The sequence below is a fragment of the Gouania willdenowi genome, chromosome 16 (genome assembly GCF_900634775.1).
Source record: "Gouania willdenowi chromosome 16, fGouWil2.1, whole genome shotgun sequence".
Classification (NCBI taxonomy): domain Eukaryota; kingdom Metazoa; phylum Chordata; class Actinopteri; order Blenniiformes; family Gobiesocidae; genus Gouania; species Gouania willdenowi.
Window position 1 is genome coordinate 725,018 of NC_041059.1, and position 24,139 is coordinate 749,156.

The following is a 24,139-nucleotide window of genomic DNA, read 5'->3' on the forward strand; positions in this document are numbered from 1 at the left end:
TTATGACGAAGACAAAATCCTCACTCAAATGTCAAAGTAGAACCCCAATAATTAATCATGTTGATTATTCTTAGTATCTATTAGAGGCTTTACAGTCCTTGTGTTGACAGTGTTACAAATTAAAGTTCTTTATTGTATTTTCGTAGTAAATCATATTTTGTGTTCATGTACAGTATACATATCCTGTTTATCAATATTCTTATTACATTTATTGACAATATATTGGAGGTTTTAAAGCATCTCAGAGTGTGTTTTTCACCGACATGTTTGAACCCAATTTCTTTTGGTTTTATTTCTTCTTCTGTTATTTTTTGTTGCACAGGAACAACAAAGGCAGAGAGTGACGGGACATCAAAGCAGCGTTTTTGATCCATTTCTCTCAAACTTTTATATAAAACTCAGCTTTGATCTGGAGATGAGGAGCAAAACAAAAACATTCTGGTCTTAATCAGTCAAAGGATGTCATGTGACCCAAACAGGAAGTGTAAATATTGAGCATAATTCATCTCTTGCTGTATAATTGCTTGCTCTCAGGTGAGCGTCTCGTTAGCATTCCAAGGCCAGGTGAGAAACGAGAAGGTGAAGAGAAGAAAGCTTGTTGGTTCTTAACAGTAAATTCTCTTCAATCTCGACTTCATTCAAGGAATGAATCCTCGTTAGAGCCTCCGTCAGCGTCACTGCTCAGAAGGATCTGCATTCATTTACTGAGCCGGAGGCAAAGCAGCAACATTAGCATTAGCAGCATTAGCAGCAACAGCAGCAAAAAATCCCAACGCACAAAATTCTAACAAACAAAATCCCAACAAACAGAATTCTAAAGCAGGAAATCCCAGATCACAAAAACCTAGCTTAAAAAATCCAACTCACAGACACCCAGTAACAAAATCTCAACATATAACAAAAAATTCCCAATGTACAAAATCACAACTCATAAAACCATATCTCAAAAAAATGTCCCAACACACAAAATGGAGCAGGAGGAGCCACCGGTTATCTGCCTGTTTACAGAGGATCAGTCTGTAGCTAGCGCTACGTTACACACACACACACACACACACACACACACACACACACACACACACACACACACACACACACACACACACACACACACACACACACACACACACACACACACACACACACACACACACACACACACACACACGAGGCGATTGCAGAGAACCAGGTGTGTGTGTATCAGCTCATACACACACATTCAGCCCTGCATTCTTTCACAGAGCTGAAACCCTGTTTGTTTCCCAGCTCTGCTTCAACAGTGTTGCCATGGCAACCCTGCCTCTCTCTCTCACACACACACACACACACACGCTTGTTACTGTTTCTATTGGAAACTTCTTCTTTCTTTAAGATCATCAGTTGAAGGAACCATCTTTTCCACACTTTGAAACACACACACACACACACACACACACACACACACACACACACACACACTGCAGAGAAGTGAACACCAATCAGCTGAAAGCTCAGAGCTAAATTTCCTGAGCACTTTAACCGTTTGGAGTCTGGACGGAGCTCCAGCTGCTGTCCTGCAGCGTGATTGATAACCTTAGAGCAGGAGACGGGTGTGTGTGTGTGTGTGTGTGTGTCTGCACTCATCCTCTTTCTGCAAAATAAAAAACACAAAAAAAATCCCAATAACCATGAGAGTGATGCGGGACGCACTGCAAGATGAAGTGATTATTTAGTGAAATAGAAAGAGGGATGATGCTCGTACACTAATGAAACACTACACACATACACACGTACACACATACACACATACACACATGCACACATGAAAAAAAAGCGCACACACACGCACACACGCGTGGTGGTGAAGGTTTTAAATTTACAGCGTCTGATAAATCTGACATTTTAAAATACCAAGGTGATTAATGATTGATGAGCACTAGCAGAGCAGGATTCCAGGAGATCATTTTATTTTGAAAGCCACATCCACATGTACAGTAACCCTGTGGTGTTGTTGTTCAATGACGTAAACGTGTTAATAATTGTTTTACATCAACACAAGGTTATAGAAAGTCAACAATGTAAATAGGACGGCGTATTAGGGCCACATTTAAATAAAATAAAAACAATCTGGGCCTGCAAGATTAAAGTCAGAATATTTTGAGAAAAACATAATTTCATAAGAATAATGTCATATTTTAATAAAACCCCAATTTCATTATATTAAAGTCATAATTATTCAAGATTAAAGCATACATTTTATGAGAATAAAGTTGCATCTTGATAAAATCAATTTTATTACATTAAAGTAATATTGTAAGATAAGAATTAAAATATTTTGAGATTACAGCCACAATATTTCTAGAAGAAAGTCGTGTCTTAATCCATCCATCCATCCATCCATCTTCTTCCGCTCTCCCGGGTCGCGGGGGCAGCATCCTCAGTAGGGAGGCCCAGACTTCCCTCTCCCCGGCCACTTCCTCCAGCTCTTCCGGGGGGACCCCGAGACATTCCCAGGCCAGCCGAGAGACATAGTCTCTCCAGCGTGTCCTGGGTCTTCCCCGGGGCCTCCTTCCGGAGGGACGTGCCCTGAATGCCTCACTAGGGAGGCTTTCAGGGGGCATCCTAATTAGGTGCCCGAGCCACCTCATCTGGCTCTTCTCGATGCGGAGGAGCAGCGACTCTACTTTGAGCCCCTCCCGAATGACTGAGCTTCTCACCCTATCTCTAAGGGAGAGCCCAGCCACCCTACGGAGGAAACTCATTTCGGCCGCTTGTACCCGTGATCTTGTTCTTTCGGTCATGACCCAAAGCTCATGACCATAGGTGAGGGTTGGAACGTAGACCGACCTGTAAATAGAGAGCTTCGCTTTTTGGCTCAGCTCCCTTTTCACAATGACGGACTGGTGCAGACTCTGCATCACTGCAGACGCCGCACCAATCCGCCTGTCGATCTCTCGCTCCATCCTTCCCTCACTCGTGAACAAGACCCCGAGGTACTTGAACTCCTCCACCTGGGGCAGAACCTCATCTCCAACCCGGAGAAGACACTCCACCTTTTTCCGGTTGAGAACCATGGACTCGGATTTGGAGGTGCTGATTCTCATTCCGGCCGCTTCACACTCGGCTGTGAACCGATCCAGTGAGAGTTGAAGGTCACGGTATGTTGGAGCCAACAGGACCACATCATCTGCAAAAAGCAGTGATGCAATACTGAGGCCCCTGAACCGGACCCCCTCAACGCCCTGACTGCGCCTAGAAATTCTGTCCATAAAAGTTATGAACAGAATCGGTGACAAAGGGCAGCCCTGGCGGAGTCCAACCCTCACCGGAAACGATTTCGACTTACTGCCGGCAATGCGGACCAGACTCTGACTCCGGTCATACAGGGAACGAACAGCTCCTATCAGGAGGTTCGATACCCCATACTCCCGGAGGACCCCCCACAGGAATCCCCGAGGGACACGGTCAAATGCCTTTTCCAGGTCCACAAAACACATGTGGACTGGTTGGGCGAATTCCCATGACCCCTCAAGGACCCTGCTGAGGGTGTAGAGCTGGTCCACAGTTCCACGGCCAGGACGAAAACCACATTGCTCCTCCTGAATCCGAGGTTCAACTATCCGGCGGACCCTCCTCTCCAGTACCCCTGAATAGACCTTACCGGGGAGGCTGAGGAGTGTGATCCCTCTATAATTGGAACACACCCTCCAGTCCTCCTTCTTAAAAAGGGGCTACCACCACCCCGGTCTGCCAATCCAGAGGCACTTCCCCCGATGTCCACGCGATGTTGCAGAGTCGTGTCAGCCATGACAGCCCCACAACATCCAGGGTGTCTTAATAAAATCCTAATTTTATGAGTTTAAAATCATAATATTTTTAGATTAAAGCGTTTATTATAAACCAACTGCTGACAACAAACACACGTTCTATGTTTGTAGATCTATTATGTAGAAATACTACTTATGTTTTCATCTACAAGGTAAAGAAAAGCTTCTTCTTCTTCTACACTTCTACCTTTACAAGAACAATAATGTGTGTGAGGAACGATATTAATATCTATAATGCTATGACCCACTACTGTGTGTTAATGATGTATCATGCAGCAGCCTGCATTAATGCAAGCATTACATATTTAACCACTAACACTGCTTCATTAGTGTGTAACCATGGATACGGTTGCATTAGGGATGGAAATGAACACCCGTAACTATTCAAATGAAGGCGTCTTAGTGAGTAGTGGCAGCGAATTTAGTAGAACGAGTGAAGGCAGCATTAATAACAGGAAATCAATAAGTCACTGGATTACCACTGTTCTCAATCTACTGGTGAGTGTTTTAACTTGTGACCAATAACAGACTGCACTGCTAGCTGTTAGTAAATCGAGCTCCTGATTAGCATCCATATGAGCATACAGTATGTACACACACACACACACACACACACACACACACACACACACACACACTATTATTATTATTATTATTATTATCATTATCATTATCATCATTATTATTATTATTATTATTATTATTATCTCCTCCTTATAAAAGCAAGAATGTTCTGTGTGTGTTTGTGGAGCAAATATCTCCCCGACTGTATCTGTTCAACCTGAAACTTAGTGAATGGCTTCCAAATACCCCGTGTGTGTACACCCATAATTTTGGAGTAATTTGGTGTAACAAACGCTCAAAACATTCATTTTCATGTTAAGATTATGGCTCCCTCTCAGAGTGCACTACTTCCATTTCCACTTCATGACGTCACTGTGTTGCAGTTTGTTTGGGTTTAAAAAAGGTCAGTATTAAAAATATTTTTGTACTGCTAAAAGTTATTTAAGTTAATATTTCATGGTTATTTAATATTATTCCCATGATCCCAAACTTCCTTTAAATCGCGGGTCACAGAGTCCACTTCCTCCTCCGTCTCCATCTCTGTACCATGCTATCGTTAGCGTCTCTCTCTCTGAATAGATCATTTAAAACCGTCAGACACTGGTGAGTCTTTTACAGACAAGTTTTCCATTGTTTAAACCATAGAACTGTCTGTGTAATGACTCACTAACGCACTGTGTCTCACGCATTTCAACAACCTATGACAGAGTATGTGCATGAGCGCGCAGCTGATGGCAACCAGGAGGACAGATAGTTTATTTGTATCTCTCTCTCTCTCAGCTGGCTGCAGATGTATGCTAGCCTATATTACAGTGCCAAATATATACGTACTTCATACGGGCATTGCACTCGTTTATTTAAATGCAATTGCAGGCTGCAAAAAAGGTGAGTTAAAAAAAGTGTGAGAAAAAATGTCCATCCCTCCCTCATAGACACCTGTTTGCCAGAGTAAACAATGGCTGCTTCGCACCTGCAAACGCTAACCATGCTAACGCTAACTATGGCTACGCCCCAGATGCAGCCACATGTGCATAGTCGTAACCATAGTAACCGCCGCATTAGCATACAGGTATAGCTAGGGGCAGCGTTGCAGATGCGCAGTAGTTAGTTTGCAGTTGTTTTATGTTGCAAGGAGACACCAGTTAAGTGTTCTTTAACCTTGGGGTGGTGACCCCTTGTGAGGTCACCTGAAATTGAAATGGGTTCACCTGAAATGTCTTGTAATTAAGGATGCACCGATCAATCGATCAGTGCCGATTTCCCTTATTTTGGGGGGTCGGCGAATCCTTGAGGTGAGTGACAGGCCCCGCCCATCAGCTCATGTGTGCATGTGCGTGCTGCGCATGCCTCTGCTACACAGGTCAGGATGACAACAACAGCACGATTAGCTTAGCATGTTGGAAGTTTGGCAGTTTTACACAAAAAAAAAGAGCAAAGGATCGCAATTAGTACTTCCTGAATAAGCTTTTGTGGAGCTGCAAACAAAACGCTACGTCATTATTCACCATTTAATAAACCACCACACTGCTCAGTGTGCAGCATTTGAAGCAAGAAATCAAGCTAATGCTAAAGCTAATGCTAGCAGTATACAGAGCCAGTTGTCTGCTGACAGCGTTTATCAGTGAAAAGAATGGAATATGGATTTCATGGTTTTGTTCATAAATAAAAACCTTTTAATGTATAAGTGACTGTAATAATAAAACAACAAACCTGAGTCATGTTCATTATGTTATTACACATTAACTTATGAAAATGTCACACATGATGCACTATACTATTATTTATTTATTTAGCGTTTGTCATGTAACTGTTGCAAGTTATTTTTAGAATAATATTTTTATATTTAAATATCCACAAAGCTGCTGCATTTGGACATTTATTACTTTTTAAAATGTGAAAAATGAAAGACTAAAGGAAGTGATATAATTTAGTATTTTGGACAGTAATGTTAATTTATATTTGAAATTATTACCTCATGTGCAGTTAAAACAACACATTTGTACTGTTTCACAGGTATTGTTCAATGTTTTATAATAAAATAAGATTGAAACATTCAACGTGTTTGATGTCAGTTATGAAAAAAAATCAGGATCGGCCATGGTATGAACAAAAATATCTGCGTTGGTACATCTAATGTATGTGTTACACAGTATAACAAATATGACTAAAAACTAATTATAGATAGATATATAAAAAAGCCAGACATTTGTGATATAAAAATGGGGTCACGATCCAAAAAAGGTTGTGAACCACTGAGTTCAAAGTTAAAGCAAAGAGAGGGGATTTTACTCTAGTTTAATTTTGAAGATTTGTTTCACTAAATTTGTAGATAATGCCATAAACATGAATACAGGACAGGAAATAAATTTTATAAACCTCCAAGTCAATCATGAATGTGTTTATTAGATGAAAATCAGTCAAAGATGGAGATTGTTGCTGTGCGTCTTTGTCTGTTCCTCGCTGTGCACATACGACTGCTCCGTGTACGACACCAACCGAGCAGCTTTGAAGCGCGGTCGTCACATTTTCTACATCAACCCCATATCACAATATCACAATAAAGGAAAAAAACCTTCAGAAAACTGTAAATACATCCACACGCCCTTTTACAACGAAACAAATGCTCAAAAACATCTGGAAAAAATCAGAGATGATAAGTTTCTATTGTTACCAAATCCTTATGAGATAAAATCTACAAAACGTGTAACATTTTATTAAATGTGAAATATAACTCTCCATCACACAGGTTAAGTCTGGATTTAAATCAGTGATTTTCTCTCATCATTACATGTTTGTTACATGTTGTTTTTGTGTCTCCATTGTGTCAGAAACAACAAGGTGTTTAACACATTTAGTCATGTTTTATTCACATTTTTTAACAGCTGACACTTTGCTTTAGGTTAATCATACACATTATGAGACATCATGGCTTTTTTTATTGTTCAATACATGGAGAAATGATCCGTGTTTGAAATAGGCTTATAAACCCTATTATTATTATGTTAGATATTTGAATAATTCAATGAATAAATAATGTTTCCTCTACGTTGTGGGTTTTTGTGATTTGGGATTCAATAATTAGAGTTAGAAAATGAGGTGAAGCTGTTTATTTATTAAGCTAATAAATCTTTTACAGAAAAGATATGGAAGGTCTTGTGTTGTGATGTTGACAGGAATCGTATGTTTTCCCTTTTTTTTTGTTTGAAATGTTCCTAAAGTCTCTTTACACACACATGAGATGTTCATTTAGATCATTGTTTAGTATCGATATAACTTTCAATGATCAGAGTTCTGTGATCGATTAATAGAGACTTGTTTTCTTTCTTTAGTTTTCCTTGAAATGCTTTTGCAATCCTTAAGTTTTTAAAGGTCATCGAAGCGACAAACACACAGATGTTGAATAGACCAGTGGTTCTCAAACCTTTCAGCCCAAAACCGCCAAAATAAAGGTTCCAGAGACTAAGGACCCATAAGGGGGAATAAAGGGGAGAGATTGTTCTATGAATCTGTGAAAACCACATTTATTTATTCATCTGAATAATATCCACTGTTATCCAGGAACGTTTATTATTATTATTATAGTCATCTTAAAGATGGAAATCATGGTTTTAATCACTAATAAAATGGTTCAAAGTGACCAAAAAAGGTGGAAAAGGTGGTGAAATGTGATTTTTTTTTTTTTTTTTATTTGAGGGTTATGAAATTTTAAAATGTAGGGAACCTTTTTTAAATGAGCGGAATACAGGCATTAAAAATGGCAAAAAATAAATAAATAAAAATAATCATGAAATATGGTGAAAAGAGGTTAAAAGTGACATTAATGGGTCAACATATGTGACATTGGATAAAAAAAAGTGGTGGAAAGAGTTTATAAGTGCTGAAAATGTGCAGAAAAGGGAATAATGTAGTGAGAAAGTGATGAAAACAGGTTAAAATATGGAAAGTTTGGTGTAGTTGCAGAAAAAGGGTAAAAATAAGCATCTGGTGACCCCTACTCAGTGTCTCGCGACCCCAAATGGGGTCCTGAGCCCAAGGTTGAGAACCCCTGGCATTATAGTGGCTGAGGGGGGACTCACCATGCTGTCGTAGTGGATCAGCTCCAGCTCGTAGTCCGGGAGGATGTCGCTCCGGTTGTTGACCAGGTCCAGGGCCATCTGGGCGGAGGGCATGCAGGCCTGGCCCCCGGGCCACCCCCCGCTCATGGGGAACAGAGCCCCGATGTACAGCTTCTTCTTCCCTGCACATGGCCGGAGGAGGAAGAGGAGGAGGAGAGTCAGGCACGCACGGAGCACGGAAACACTGCGCCAGGTACACATGATGGTCCGGACCAAACCGAACCGAACCGAGTCACCGATCACAGGTCAGGAGCTGCTGAAGGGGTCGTGAAGGCAACACGTGTCCGTGTGGAGCAGCAGGTAAAAGCTCCTCCTGTCACTAACATCCAGTCAATAACTCCATCAGTTCAGCATCATGACACATGAATTATTGATGAGTGATCAGGGACTGATCAGGAGCTCATGCGAGGACACGATGCGCTTCAGTCAAGTTTCTAAAACCAACCCCCGAACCTCCATCCGTCCCCTTCCCACCCACCGAGCCCTGCGCGGCGCGTTAAAGAAGAAACAAAGGCGCAGATTTCTGCTGCGTGAACGCGTCGCTTTTTACGCACAAAGACGAAGAAATGACGCGCGTCCGGCGCAGGATTCCGCTCAGAAAACCGCGTCCGCTGCTGGGGATGGGGGGGGGGGGGTCACACCGTGCACGGATAGAGATGATGAATCAGAGGAAGGGGTTGGATTCTGAGTGTGTGGAGAAAAGGAGGAAGAAGAAGAAGAAGAAGATCAGGATGCATCCTCAGATTCTGCCTCGAAACAGAAACAGAAACAGAAACAGAAACAGAGAGAGAAACAGAGAGGTGTGTGTGTGACAGAGCCTCTGAGCTCTGCGTCTGATCCACTGCAGCAACAGAGAGAGAGAGAGAGGGATGGTAGAGAGAGAGAGGGAGGGATGTTTCCAAATGAGCACCACTAGCTCCTCCTCCTCCTCCTCCTCGTCTCTTTATGTTTCCACAACCTTTTCTCTAAAGCTTTTATTAAATCATACCATATTATGTTAAAAGCTCCTCCTCATACATGTTGTAAGGACTTTATCTGTGTCACAAGCTTCTCTTCAACACATCCTGTATCTGTTCTAACAAGAATATTAAAGCTATTATTCATAACGGTGTAAGAAAAAAATCACAATATTTCACTGCGCGATTATCGTATCAATCCAAAAAATGTACAAATTGATTTTTTTAATCATGTTTTTAATGTCGCTAACATCTGCGTAACACGTAAACTCCTGGGGTGTATTCCAAAAAGGTGGTCCCCCCCACCCCCCCATGGTAAACTCTGGATATGAAGTGGGTCAATCAACCCTGAGTATGTAAACCTTGGGTTACTGACATGTACGAGCATGTTAAAAAGCCATCATCAATGGATCAAAGATAACACAAACTACCATGGCAACCACCAGGAAACTAGTGATTTATTCACCCTGATGGTGAAATAATCAGGTGTTAATAGAGGAATATGAACCTGTTCTAAAGGTGTTCACACTGAACGCCACTTCACCCATGATTAGTCGTGCTTTTTGGTCGCTTCATCACTTCATTGCTTCAGTGACGTAACGACTGGGGAATAATATGTGTCTGTGGAGGCGGGGCATCTTCACTGAGAGGGCTGATCACTTCTTCTACAGTCATACATTTACAGCTCTTATCATAGACAGCTCCACCTGTACTTATGGTTTAAATCAGTGATTCTCAACTGGTGGGTTGGGACCCAAAAGTGGGTCACGGATCTGTACTGGGTGGGTCGCGGAAAGCTAGTCAAAAATAAATAAATACTTAATATGCCTTTTATTTTTAAAGAAACTTTTCTTTTGACGGGCATGCAGTGAAATGCATGTTGCACAGGAAAGTATACAGATTTATGTTTTAAAAAAGATTACATATTTGTGTTTTCAACAGCTATTTTTGAAAAACTAAATGTGGTTGGTTGAATTCTAAAAAAAAATTGGGTCACGATTTAATGACCGTGGCAAAATGTGGGTCCCAGGGGGAGACCAGTTGAGAACCCCTAGTTTAAATCATCAACTTACAGAGTTTATCAAGGATGAGTTCACTTAATTATAATTTAAAAGGAGTATTTAAGGAGTATTTAAGGAGCATTTAAGGAGTATTTAAGGAGTATTCCACTTTCATTGGCCCCAGTTAGTAGAGGAAGTGTACAGCCCTCCCACTGCAGCTGCTATAAAGACAGTGACGTCACATCATTTATATTGATTTTTAATGTAATGCAGTCATGAGAGTCGTCTGGACGTCCAAAACAGACGTGATAAAAAAAAAGATTGAGCTTGGATTCAAACTCCCAACCCTATTCTCCCAAGAGCAATGTAAATGTAAAGTTAATGTTGAGCCTTAAATGTGTATTAATTTAAATGATCATCTCCTCCTTTATATTATCTACAGGTTTATATTCAGTGAACTTTACTACAGTAGATGTTTTAATGTAGATCCACCTCTCAGTGTTTGTCACTAAATGATCTACATCTACAATGTTAGAAAGAAAACTACTGTTTGGAGAAAAAAAACCTAAAGCAGCATAACATTAGTAATGATGTGAACACGTCTGTGGTGTGTGATGTCAGTAATGTGTGTCAGAGAACAGTGTCGAGGTTCAATAAAGTGTTCCTTGAGAAGAGGTGTTCATGTGGGCGGAGCCAGGGAGAAACCCAGGGTTTCTTAGATAAAACCTGCCAGGAAGCAGGTTCAGTTCATGGAGAATGTTACCATGGTAACAAACTCAGAGAAGAACATACCTCACCTGCAGGAATGGAATATTCCCTCATTTGAGCCCCAACATACTCAGAGTTTGAACATAACCCGCTTTATGGAACACCCCTCTGGTCACTAGGTAACCTACTAATAAAAGCGAGAAAGGTCTGCGTGCGTACGTGTGTGTGTGTGTGTGTGGAGCAAATAACTCCCAGACGTGGTATCTGTTCGACCTGAAACTTTGTCAACAACTTCCAAATACCGCAAGTGTTCGCATCCGTTATTTTGGAGTAATTTGATCATTTCAAAACGTTTATTTTCATGTTTGCTTGACGTTCACTGTTTAACCCGGACGTGACCCAGAAGTTAATGGCGGCCAATGGTCGCGGCTGTGCTGAAAGTGAACAGCAAAAGCTGCACATTTCTCCGTGGACACAGCATTATAAACGCTGATATTTTCACCACGTGCTACGTATAAAACCAAATGCAGTAGATGCTGAACGCACACAGAGCTGTTTAGAGAGAGAGAGAGTTGCGAGAACGGAAAAGTTCTTTCATTTAGTTCCAGTGGGTCCGTTTTTTCTCTCTACACACATTTCAACAATCTGTGACGGAGTATGTGCATGTGCGTGGCTGATGTGCGCGCGTGTGAGTGAGAGAGAATCCACGGAGGTGATGGAGAGTCCCACATGGTAACCAGGACAAGTAGAGAGTCACGCACGCACGCAAGCACGCACGCACACACACACACTATTTTATTTTACATCCATAAATAAACCCTTTATAACACTACAGAGTACAGTATGTACACCTCTATGTACATACAACCTTCAAACACATACTCATTTGGACATAATTAACTCTACTTAGGCTCCTCCCACTGTATGAATACATACCTCCAACGGGCACTGTACTAATAATTATAACAATGGCTTATATTTATATATCGCTTTTTTTCAAGGAGACTAAAGTCGTCTGATTTTTTTAAGGAAATGAAATGTGTTATAATATGGTGCATAATAATGTGTTTTGTTAGACATAGATTTAATAATAAGGACATTTATAAGATTTTAGGACACATTTATATAAACAGTGGAGGATCACTTTAACTGCTCCAGAAGCCCCGCCCATAATGCTTCAGTTGCTCCTTAAATCTGATGAAAGTTTTATTTCCACTTCTACCAAAATCCTGATAACAAGTGTCTCATTGTGAACATGCAGAACAGTGGACCTCCAGGACCAAAGGTGACTGATGTAAACACAAAGTGCAGAGCGTCGTACGCTCAGATTGAGATCAAAGCAAATGAGATCAGCTGTGATTGATGCTGCATGGCGTGTTATTTCATTTTTGTTCAGGCAGCAGCATCATCTGTGGCAGTGACAGAGCTCAGGATGTGGAGCCATGGATGAAATGTGAATTATCACAGGTGGATACAGATCAGATGGAGTCGCGGGTCTAACAGCGCTGACGCCTTTACGCCATGACGGGTTGAAATGATGATGGAAATTAAAGTTTAAAAAGCTATAATTCAATGTTTTTAAAGCATTTGTAGCTTTGCCCAGAGATTATTCACACTAGCTGTTTATCCTCAGTCTGTTGGCCTCAGGTCAAAGGTCAAATATTCTCTCACATACACATTTCACTTTATAACTAACAGCTAGCTAACATTGTTAAATAGCTTAGATTTGACTAAAAATCCCTATTTTAATCATTTTAAAATGAACCGCCATCACTAATTCACGGCTCTCCAAATGTGAACACATTTCTCATGGAAAGTTGTGCCAGTAATTAAATCAGACTTAAATGGTAGCTTTTATACAGCCTGATAATTATTGCTAAGATCCCAAATCAATCAACATTAGCATCTGTTTATTAATCTACTCTGTTCTATTGCTGAATCTTCTCTAATCCTTCATTATCCACCGCCTGATTTTATCCTAAATTAATCTGATGAACTTGAATTTAAAAGTACTTTGAGCTAGTAGAGTCCCATACGTGGCTAAATAGCAGTTAGCATACAGCTAACGATATGCATTGACTAGCTTCTGACCTAAACGGCAGCACTTGGTTTTAAAATAAAAAGTGTGACCATGATGAAGATAATATCTCTTTTCCATATTCTAATAAACAGCATCTCTTCTAAAAACATTGTTAGCATTAGCCGCTGCCATGCTACACGTCTATGCATGTTGAGTAGCCTATGGTAAAGGTCAGTTTAAGTGTAAATGTTATATTAAAAGCCAAGTTAGCTGTATCATTATGTACAGCATCAGTATGTTATGTTGTATTTCCATAACATGCTTAGATTCATAACACATTTAGTAAACTCACACTTTGATGGACAATTATGACGTCTAAGATTTAAATACTAAACTATGGAAACATAACTGTGTTTTCATCCACAAACTCAGAATTTCACTAAAAGAAATGTCCAATTAAAAATATTAATCTTTCTTCCATTCACCGTAAGTTGACCCTGAAAACCGTAATCAAACCTCGAGTTTAACACTTCTTTTTTATTAGTAAGTACATTTTATCTACAAAGCACTTTTCACAAGTAAAAAAGCACAAAGTGCTGTAGAAACATTTCAGTTTCATTCCGTCCAAAGAAACATGAAAAGACAATCACATGTAACATGGGAGGACAAGAACGGAAGAAACTGTGGGTTGCCATGGGCGGCGCCCCATATTTAGATGAAAAATGAGAAAACAACAGGAGGAGAGGTGAGGGGGAAAAAGCAGGTTTTAAACTATCTTCCCTATTGGGGAGGACAGTGTAAAACTAGGACAAACCTCCTCAGCATACGTGTACAAAGAGCAGCAAGTAGGAGAGAAAAGAAGGGAGCGAAGGAAAAAGCATCCGTCTCCTCTGAGAGCAAGGAGGAAAAAAATAAATTAAATTAAATTAAATAATCTGTAGAACAGGTGTGTCAAACCCATGGTCCACGGGCCAAATCTGGCCTGTTAGACTATCCCATCTGGCCCACGGGAGGATTTGGTTCCAACAAAAACATGAATTATGATGTAAATAGTTCAATGGATGGCATTTCGTGTCATTTTCAGTTGCAAATTATTTGTAAAAAAAATAAAAATGCTTTTTTTTCTTGACTCCAATATTTGGCAAATATTACCTTGTATGGGTGTGACAGTGTCGCTTTAATAAGAGAAGCTGCTGCTGATAGAGGCGTGAAGGGTTAATGTCACACATATTTCATGTTGCTGTCAGTTAGTTTAAGATTAATATCAGAGCTCCAGGAAACACAAGGTCAGCAGCAGGTGTGTGTGTGTGTGTGTGTGTGTGTGTGTGTGTGTGTGTGGTTCCTGGAGGGTCCCTGTCCTGCATGCTTTAGCTCAGGCCTGTTAAACTCATTTCAATTCAAAGGTCAAATATGAGGCAGTTTATCTTAAGTGAGCAGCAGATTTAAACATTATTTGGCTGTAGTTCTTAAATCCACGTATAAATAAATAATAAAACATGTACGACATTATAATATCAAAGCAGGATCTTCACTTTTCATTTATTTGATTCTGTGACACATCTTGATGTCATTTGGGGAAATTTTGTGTAATAATTTAAGAGAAAATTGCAGGATTTTGCTTCTTTTAACAGTTTGAAAATGACTGCCATCATGTATAAGCACATGGGAAAAATGTGAGCTTTGCTAATTTTGAAGATAACTACGACTGAATTAGATGTTAATTTACACTAGGATTCATTGTTTCTCGGACTTTTTTGCTTTCTGCCGCGGGACGACTTGGATGCTCTAAAGCAGTGTTTCTCAAATGGGGGTAGGTGTACCCCTAGGGTACACGATGGCACTACAGGGGATACTTGAGAAAGAGAAAGAGGAAAATAACAAATGAAAGTATTGAAATATGGGGTTTTATACAGTTTATTTTTTAGTCAAAATGATACTAAATATTACTAGCAACCCACAAAACGACAACAAAAATACACAAAATAAGAAATATATTGAATAATAATGTTTGCTCCTGTACTCCTTCTGGCTTTTGTCTTGCAGGTCCATGGGATCCTCAGTGTGGAGTTACAGAGTCTCAGCGGCTCTGTCTCCACCCTTTTCTCTGCACACACCCAACACAGCATAACGTGGATGGCTGTTCATCATAGGAATGGGATCCACACAAGGTTCCTGCTGCTTAACAGAAGGTTTTCCTTGCTGCCATGATGAATTCATGTTGGGTGTGGGATACATATGTATGTGTATATACGTATATATGCATATGTGTGTATCCATAAAATGAAGAGTCCGTCCTTAAGACTGCTCTACTGTAAAGTGCCTTGAGATACCATTGGTTATGATTTGGCGCTATACAAATAAAGATTGATTGATTGATTGATTGATTGATAATAAAAAGAACAGAAAGAACAACAAAATACATAAAATGACAACATAGACACACTAAATGAGAGAAAAACACACAAGATTACTGCAAAATACACAAAAATAACAGAGAAACATACAAAACAACATAAAAAACACAGAGAATTATTTCAATACCAAAAATACACAAAGACAACAACAAAAACACAGACAAACAACAAACATTCAGAAAACACAGAAAGGGGAACTAGAGCCAAATAAGTCTGAGAACCACTGTCCTAAGGGCCAGATTCGGCCCCTGGGCCTCGAGTTTGACACATTTGTTTTCAATGATCCTGGTCCACCACAGACTGCAGTGGGTCTCAGTAGATTCTGAAGCTCAATCTGATCTTCTGGAGTTTATCTGAACCAGATCTATGAGCCTGAGTTAACTGAGCTACTGCTGCTCTGTGATTGGCTGGAAATAGGCAGGTGTGTGTGTGTGTGTGTGTGTGCGTGCGTGCGTGCGTGCGTGCGTGCGTGCGTGCGTGTGCGTGTGTGCGTGTGTGTGTGTGTGTGCGTGTGTGCGTGTGTGTGTGTGCGTGTGTGTGTGTGTGTGTGTGTATGTGTGCGTGTGTGTGTGTGTGTGTGTCCTCCCCAACGTGAGGAGATAAATGATCTAATTCCCATTTGTTCCATACTCTGAGATAAGCACCAGTAGTTGTTTTTGTTATCAATTACAACACAAAGAGCTGGTCCATTTATCAGAACACACGCGCACGCGCACACACACACACACAGGAGCATTTCATACTTTATTATTCTTAACAGAGTCCACTCCACGCTGAGCCTCAGAAATGATGTATTTGTTCAATAACTTCTGTTTCTGCTGCAGGACAGTGTGTGTGTGTGTGTGTGTGTGTGTGTGTGTGTGTGTGTGTGTGTGTGTGTGTGTGTGTGTGTGTGTGTGTGTGTGGGTGTGTGGGTGTTTACACTTTATAAGGAAACACAGTTTTCTAACAAACCACTCAATAGTTTCACTCTTAACTCTTGTTATTTGTCTAGAAATGAAAAGATCGTGAGAATCTTTACTTTATCTGAATTCTGAGTTTTTCCTCCAGGGAAAGAAAATAAACCACAGATTTTTAACAACTTACAAACTTTATAGTTGCACCCAAACTTTTTTTTTTATTGTGCCGGACGAAACATTTTCCAAAAATATTAAGATAATTTAAACCAGTAGCGATGTCTGTCTATTAGGGCTGTAATGATTCATCATTAGAACAATGAATAGATTTATATTCCTACGATCCAACGACATTGATCTGTGCTCGGCTAGTTGTCCTTCCTAAACACACATTGATCTAAAATGGTTTAAAAGGTAATCAATCCATCGTATCGATATCAGTATGTCATATATTGGTTATGTGAAGCACATTAGGTCATATTCACAGCAGTTTACAGCAGCCAATAGGATTTAGGTTTATTATGAAAGCCTGCGTTCACGTGTGTGTCGCGCTACAAGCTGTTTAAAGCTAACGTGAATAAAAGCGGAGTTAAAATGAACAATCATTCTACAAAGTAAATAACTGATTTATATTTACTTTATATGGATGTGTTTAAAAGCTCTTATAATAATAAAGATGTTAGTGTGTGTAGGCAGCACATGTAGCGTTAGCTCGTTAGCATTAGCACTGCAGAAGCCTCGTGATAACCATCATGTTAAAAGGTTCAACCACTGCTCATTTAACCTGAACACATCATTGTTTATATTAATATTGTATTATTTTAATGTATAACAACAATCAGCAGAGTCAGGTAAACCTAATATAGATTAATATTGAAAACTTATTGATTATTGAAAAGTTAACATCCTGTTCATTTAAACTGAAGTGTTGGTTGGACTTTATTCAAAGAAAATGTAAATTTGTGATTAAATGTTGTTTAATTGTTTATGTCCATCATTAATTTATAGATGATTCCTTTATAATAAACATCAGGAACCTAGTAAAGCTCACCTGTACTGTCCAGTATCAGGGATTTATTTCACTCACACTGTATATACACATTATTATTTTGGATGAAAAGTCACTGAATCATCTTAAATTAATTAAAAACATCCATTAATCAAATCAGCAACAACGAATCATGATTCAGATCAAATTGTTTCTACAATAAAGCGTTACACCCCTAGTCCACTTCAAGTCATAATCTCAGTGTTTCTCAAATGAGGGTACGTGTACCCTTAGGGGTACGTGATGGCACTACAGGGGGTACTAGAGAGAGTGTCAGTGTTGGTCCCCCCAGGCTTGAGATGACTGGAAATGATTAAAAACTATAGAAATAGGTCTATTCAGGAGCCACTAAATCAATTTTATTCAACCTTAGGGTCGGGACCCCATGTGGGGTCACCTGAAATTTCTGAAAAATTTGAATTCTTTAATTAATCTTTTATTTTCATTGAAGTCTGTGTAAAGCAGAAATAAGTGTGTGACAGAAACATGTGTCATTGACCACTGAGACACATTTGCCCCGCCTCCTTTCTGTGTCTAAGGGAGAGAGCAGTGTGAATGTGGCTCCAGCAATGATAGCGCTTCCAAAAATGCTTGGATTGGGACAAACAAGGTGTCACCGAAAAGGTCTGCTCCGCCCGAGTCCGAATATGTGCATCCCTCCCGGGTTGAGTCAGAACTGCGCCCACTAGAGGCGAAAAACCCACAATCGCGGTTCAAAAAAATGTGCTCATTTCATAGAAAATGTGGCACCAGCGGACGTGGTTTATTCCCCGAGTCCAAACATGTGGTTTGTTTTTGACTAGGGGCCGAATTGTTCCCGCTGGAGGCCGTGGAGGTTTAGTGTGCTTCAGCAGCAGGGGCGGGTTTATGCTAATGAGGGCTCTGTTACACAACGCAGCTATGATTTCTGACCCGCCCATTAAATCCTGAACACAGAAATATGAAATACAGTTTGTGAATCCATAGCTTCACTATTACATTATAAATGGTTAAATGGATTTTTACATGTTTTAACATTTATGACCTATTTAATGTGTTTAGAAGAAAATGTCTGAATTTGATTTATACGGACTTTAAAACAACACATTCTTAAACAACTATTTCTATACTTTATACTTTATTTATTACATTATTAATCTAGTTAAACTGAAATGCAGTAAAACAATAAATATCTTTAGCGTCGCCAGAAATTCTTGATGTTATAATTGGGTCACGATCCAAAGAAGGTTGTGAACCACTGTAATAAATAATGTTTCTTTTCATTTCTTTACAAAATGAGATTCTTTAAAATGTGTGTTCATTATTATGATCTATAGATGTTTTTAAATAAAATGTTGTAGTCGAACAAAGAGGGGGGGGGGTCCGTGTCTGTTGCCACGTGATTGGCTGATGAACTACTTTTAGTGTTAGTGTGTGTGTGTGTGTGTGTGTGTGTGCTGATGTAACTCTGTGTGTACATCAGTGGTTGAGGTCTATTATTCCTCAGCTATGAATGAAACCCTCTGTAGTTACAGTATGTACAGTGATACAGTCATTATATAACACTGGTTCGTTACCCAAACCTCATTATCTGCTCAGAGCGTCCACATCCAGCTAGAACAGCCCTCACTGACACTGGACCTCATCTACTGCCATTTGCCTTCCTCTTCCTCACCCCCCCCCCCCCCCTCTGACCCCACAGACTCACCCATCAATTATTCAGCCCCGGATCTTTAGCCACCGTTTCCCCACAGCTGGAGCAAGGCAGCATGGTGCTAACAACCCCCGCAGTGGTAAATGTCACGATGGGAGGATCATCCTGACCATGTGATTGGACCATCACGGTGTCGCTGAGCAGCTCTAATGAGATCCTTCTAGTGTGTGTGTGTGTGTGTGTGTGTGTGTGTGTGTGAGCATCATTATGGCCTGTTACACACCAGTGCACGCTCAGCGTTAAAACATTAGAGCAGATGATTCTGTGAAGAACTTTCTACAACTTTAACGACATAAACACTTTCCTACTAAAATTGAATAATATCCACTGTTATCCAGGAACGGTTATTATTATTATTACAGTCATCTTAAAGATGGAAATCATGGTTTTAATCACTAATAAAATAATTGTACAATTTGTCATCTGATGAGTCAATTAATCATTTTAATAATCAATGACTAGTCGACTATTAAAATAGTCGTTAGTTGGAGCCCTAGTTTAGTGTAGTTGCAGAAAAAGAGTAAAAATAAGTAAAAATTGTTCAGAAAATATTCTTCATATATTGTTTTCCTGTCATTTTGTTTGGTTTTAATTATCAGCTCAGGGTTGTTTTTACAGGAGACGGAGAGTGGACACACACACACACACACACACACACACACACACACACACACACACACACACACACACACACACACACACACACACACACACACACACACACACACACACACACACACACACACACACACACACACACACACACACACAGGAGCAGGTATTAACCTTTCTCCTGCTGAGGAGGCAGTGAGTGGGAGGCGATGCACATGGAGAGGAGACGGAGTAGAGCAGGAGGAGGAGGAGGAGGAGGAGGAGGAGGAGGAGGAGGAGGAGGAGGAGGTCACCATGGAACATTCTATTAGAGGAAACACATCGTCTAGGCTGCTATGGTCATTGTGTGCGTGTGCGTGGACTGTGACATTTGCAAAGTTTTCATCCACATCTTGTGGGGATACTTGTAGAAAATGGTCAGTTGGGTGAAACCTGAAGTGTTTTCCATCAGCGCACACACACACACACACACACACACACACACACACACACACACACACACACACACACACACACACACACACACACACACACACACACACACACACACACAGTCCAAAGACTGAATGTAAGGAGAAGAAAAGTATTTAAAACAAGGACAAAAACAGATGAAATGACTAAAAATACACAAAACCTGCAGAAAGACACAAAACGATTCCAAATCCATGACACAAATACACCAAACGACTCCAAACTCACAAAAACTCTTAAAATACACAAAACAACTCCATAAACACACATAACAAAGACATAAATATGTATAAAACACAGAACATTGTGTCATAATACACAAAACTACAGAAATATACACAAAAGCGCACAAAACAAAAAGAACATTCAACAAGATGTATAGTGTTGAATAATGTAGGCCACTAGGGGGCGCTACAAACATAGGATATTTATATCTCTTAAATGGCAAGACCCATTTTGACCAAATTTGGTGGGTATGACCGTGGTTCACTTTTGAGGCCGTATCTCGAAGTTAATCGTGATTGGTCAAAGTGGGCGTGGCTTATTACAACATAAACAACAAACATTTATTTCAGCTGACGTATTATGTTGAGGGCTGTGAAATTTACAGGGTACTTATATGAGCACACAGATCACCCATACCAAAAAGTGCGCCACTAGGTGGCGCTATAATGGGTGCACATGCATTTTGGCCTGTAACTTTCACATTTTAAATAACATCTTTATAAACTTTACATCTACGTGTTCTCTAAATACAGTCGCATCTTCTGACATAGGCCACTCCCACTCCTGAATAGTACTGAATCACCTGGGCTGGGCCACGCCCATTGCTATTACAAAACTGCAAATGACACGTTTGCCTGCGTCCTGACACTCGCCCCAATCCCGTCATTATTCGTGACGTACTTCCATCGGCTCCGCAAAACCTGGGGCCGAGTTGTGCGGGAAGGCTCGGCCCCCTTTCATAACTGTTTGCAGTTGTAGTTTTTTGTGGTTTTGAGTGTTTTTGAAGTACGTTTGAGTATCTTTGACACCATTTTATGTATTCTTTGAGTCGTTTTGTGTATTTATGTCTTTGTTTTGTGTGTTTACAGAGTTTTTTTTGTCAATTGATCTATTTAAGCACTCTGGTGTATTTTTGTTGTTGTTTTGTGGGTTTCTGTTTGTGTACTTGGTTGTCACTGTGTCATTGTCTGCTGTTTTGTGAGTCATCAGTATTTGGAGTTGTTTTGTTTACTTTTGTTGTGATTTTTTGTAATTGTTTTGTGTGTCTTTCTGTGGTTTTGTGTATTTTCTAAGCCTTTTTGTGTGTTTTCGGAGTCATTTTATGTATTATTGGAGTCGTTTTATCTGTTTTTTGAGTCCTTTTTTGTACATTTCTGTCATTTTCTATGTTTTGGAGACATTTTGTGTGTTTTATGGGTCATTTTGTCAGTTTTTGGAGTGTTTGTGTGTGTACTTTGCGGCACATACTGAGACAGTTTTTAAAGTTAATAGATTTAAAGACTTTAGGAGAGTTGGCAGTGGGTGTGTTTTTCTGTTCCATGATTCAACCTGGACGGGGTCGACGGTGCATAATATATAATAATAAACTCGTGGTTCTCTGCAGGGATCAGCTGGCAGTCACACTGAGCACATCACACTCTACTGCACTGTGCGTTAAACATCTCTCAGAGTGTGTGTGTGTGTGTGTGTGTGACATCCTTAGACTAAATTATGTGTGAAATGAGTTAAAAATGAGCTTCTAAAGCCTTTTTTTACCAACTTCATCAGACTGAAGGACTTTAATCTGGAACAAACAGAAAAGTTAACACGATATAATTTACATGTTGGTGTTTTGGTTTAACTGGTGATCATTATATCTGGTGATGCATCAGTACAGTCTTTGTTTAACAGAAACTAAGTACATTTTCTGAACAATTTAAGCTCATTTCTGCTTATTTTTACCCTTTTTCTGCAACTAAACCAAACTCACCATATTTTCATCACTTTTTCTTTCCATATTTTTGCTCCTTTTAATGCATTTTTGCTACATTTCTCCCATTTCTGACACTTCTACATCACATTTTAATGACTTTTCTACACATTTTTCTACTTTCCAGACATGTTCAGCACTTATAAACCATTTCTACCACTTTTACACCTAATGTCACATATGTTGACCCTTATTGTCACTTTTAACTTCTTTTCACCAGATTTCATGATTATTTTTGCCAATTTAACCACATTCACCATTTGTCATGTCCATTATTTACCAGTTTAAACTAATTGTTCTAATATTGACACTTTTTCTGTCTGTTTTTATCCACTCTAATTTGTAACTTTTAACTAATTTCTGTGGTTTTTAAAATCCCATTTCACCACCTTTTCCACCATTTTTGGTCACGTTGAACCATTTTTTTTAGTGATAAGATGACTAGATACTATGTGTCCAACTACCTACAGGTACAGTGGGGGTCCCTAGTCTCTGGAACCATTATTTTGGGGGTCGGGGCCTGAAAAGGTTGAGAACCACTGGTCTAACGTGTGTCTTCATTCACTGATATTACAGTTCATATTAGTCTTAAGTCTGTATCAGCTTCATTAACTGAACGGCCTGAGGAACTTCCTTTTCCTTTCAACTGAGCCAAAGTATCAGTTAGCGTTAGCGTTAGCATCTCTATCCTGAGTTTCTGGTTCCCTGAACTCGTTTCCTGGAAGTAGGAAGTCATAAATCCAAGCATCAGCCTCTATATATTATAAATATGGATTATTATTCATGGTTTCTTTTTTAACATACTACAAATAAAGGTCTTTATACTCAATAAATCTATTCATAAAACATATTTAGGTGAACTTGTTAGCTGCCATTTTAACAACTTAATCTAAATCTAACAACAACACAATATATGTACAGTACATAAGTAAAGAGACAAAACAGATATAATCACCAGACAGTGAGATTAACACTAAAAAAAACAGTTTGAGCAAAATGTGCAAAATCTAAATCATTACCAAATAAGAATAATTCTATTTTAAATACTAAACCTAATACACATTAAACAACTCATATACATATACCTAATGAATCTAATAAAACAGACAATAGACCCCTAAATGATTAATAATAATAAATCAATCAATAACTCTTTAACATATTTTGTATTGCTTTAAATCAGCAGTAAATGTCATCTTTAACTAATTATAATAACTGATTGTTTGAAATAATAGTTAGATTTAAACTTTATAATTCTATGCTTTGACCTATATATAATCACTGATGAAGAAGTCACATGACCCAACCATGTGCAGCCAAGGAGGAGAAACACTAGATAACGACATAGAATAAAAATGGTCAGAAAACTAGGTTCGGGGCCCAGGAGTGCTTGAAATATACACACATATATTATATTAATTATTTTATGGAGTCAGTTTCCTGCATTAAAAGATAAAACAGTATTTTTGTTCTTAGGTGAACCGTGTGACCTGATTAGACGCAGATCTATGTGATAGTGAGCTGTAAATACATGTAGGGAAACCTTCCTAGAGGTTGATGGTTTAGTTCCTGTGCCTTTGGGCCACGATTGTCCTGTTTAGAGGATTTAATTCTATTTAAGTCTTAGTTCTAGTGTCTGAGCTCCAGGCCTTTGATGATCCACATGGAGGAGATACAGGTCTCTGCTGCCCCCTAGTGGTCTCATAGATACTGCAGTGTGTGTGTGTGTGTGTGTGTGTGTGTGTGCGTGTGTGTGCGTGTGCGTGTGCGTGTGCGTGTGCGTGTGTGTGTGTGTGTGTGTGTGTGTGTGTGTGTGTGTGTGTGTGAGAGAGAGAGCAAATTTGGATTCAGGCTCAGCGT

At 39.6% G+C, this 24,139-nt stretch overlaps 1 protein-coding gene across 1 annotated transcript in view; it reads right to left on the reverse strand.

The window, feature by feature from the left end:
- gabbr1a (gamma-aminobutyric acid (GABA) B receptor, 1a) overlaps nt 1-24,139 on the reverse strand; it is a 113,909-nt gene that overhangs the window by 64,985 nt on the left and 24,785 nt on the right. Inside the window, exon 7 of the mRNA XM_028471833.1 lies at nt 8,447-8,607. Within this exon, the coding sequence (XP_028327634.1) occupies nt 8,447-8,607 (161 nt within the window). The remainder of the gene's footprint in view (nt 1-8,446; nt 8,608-24,139) is intronic.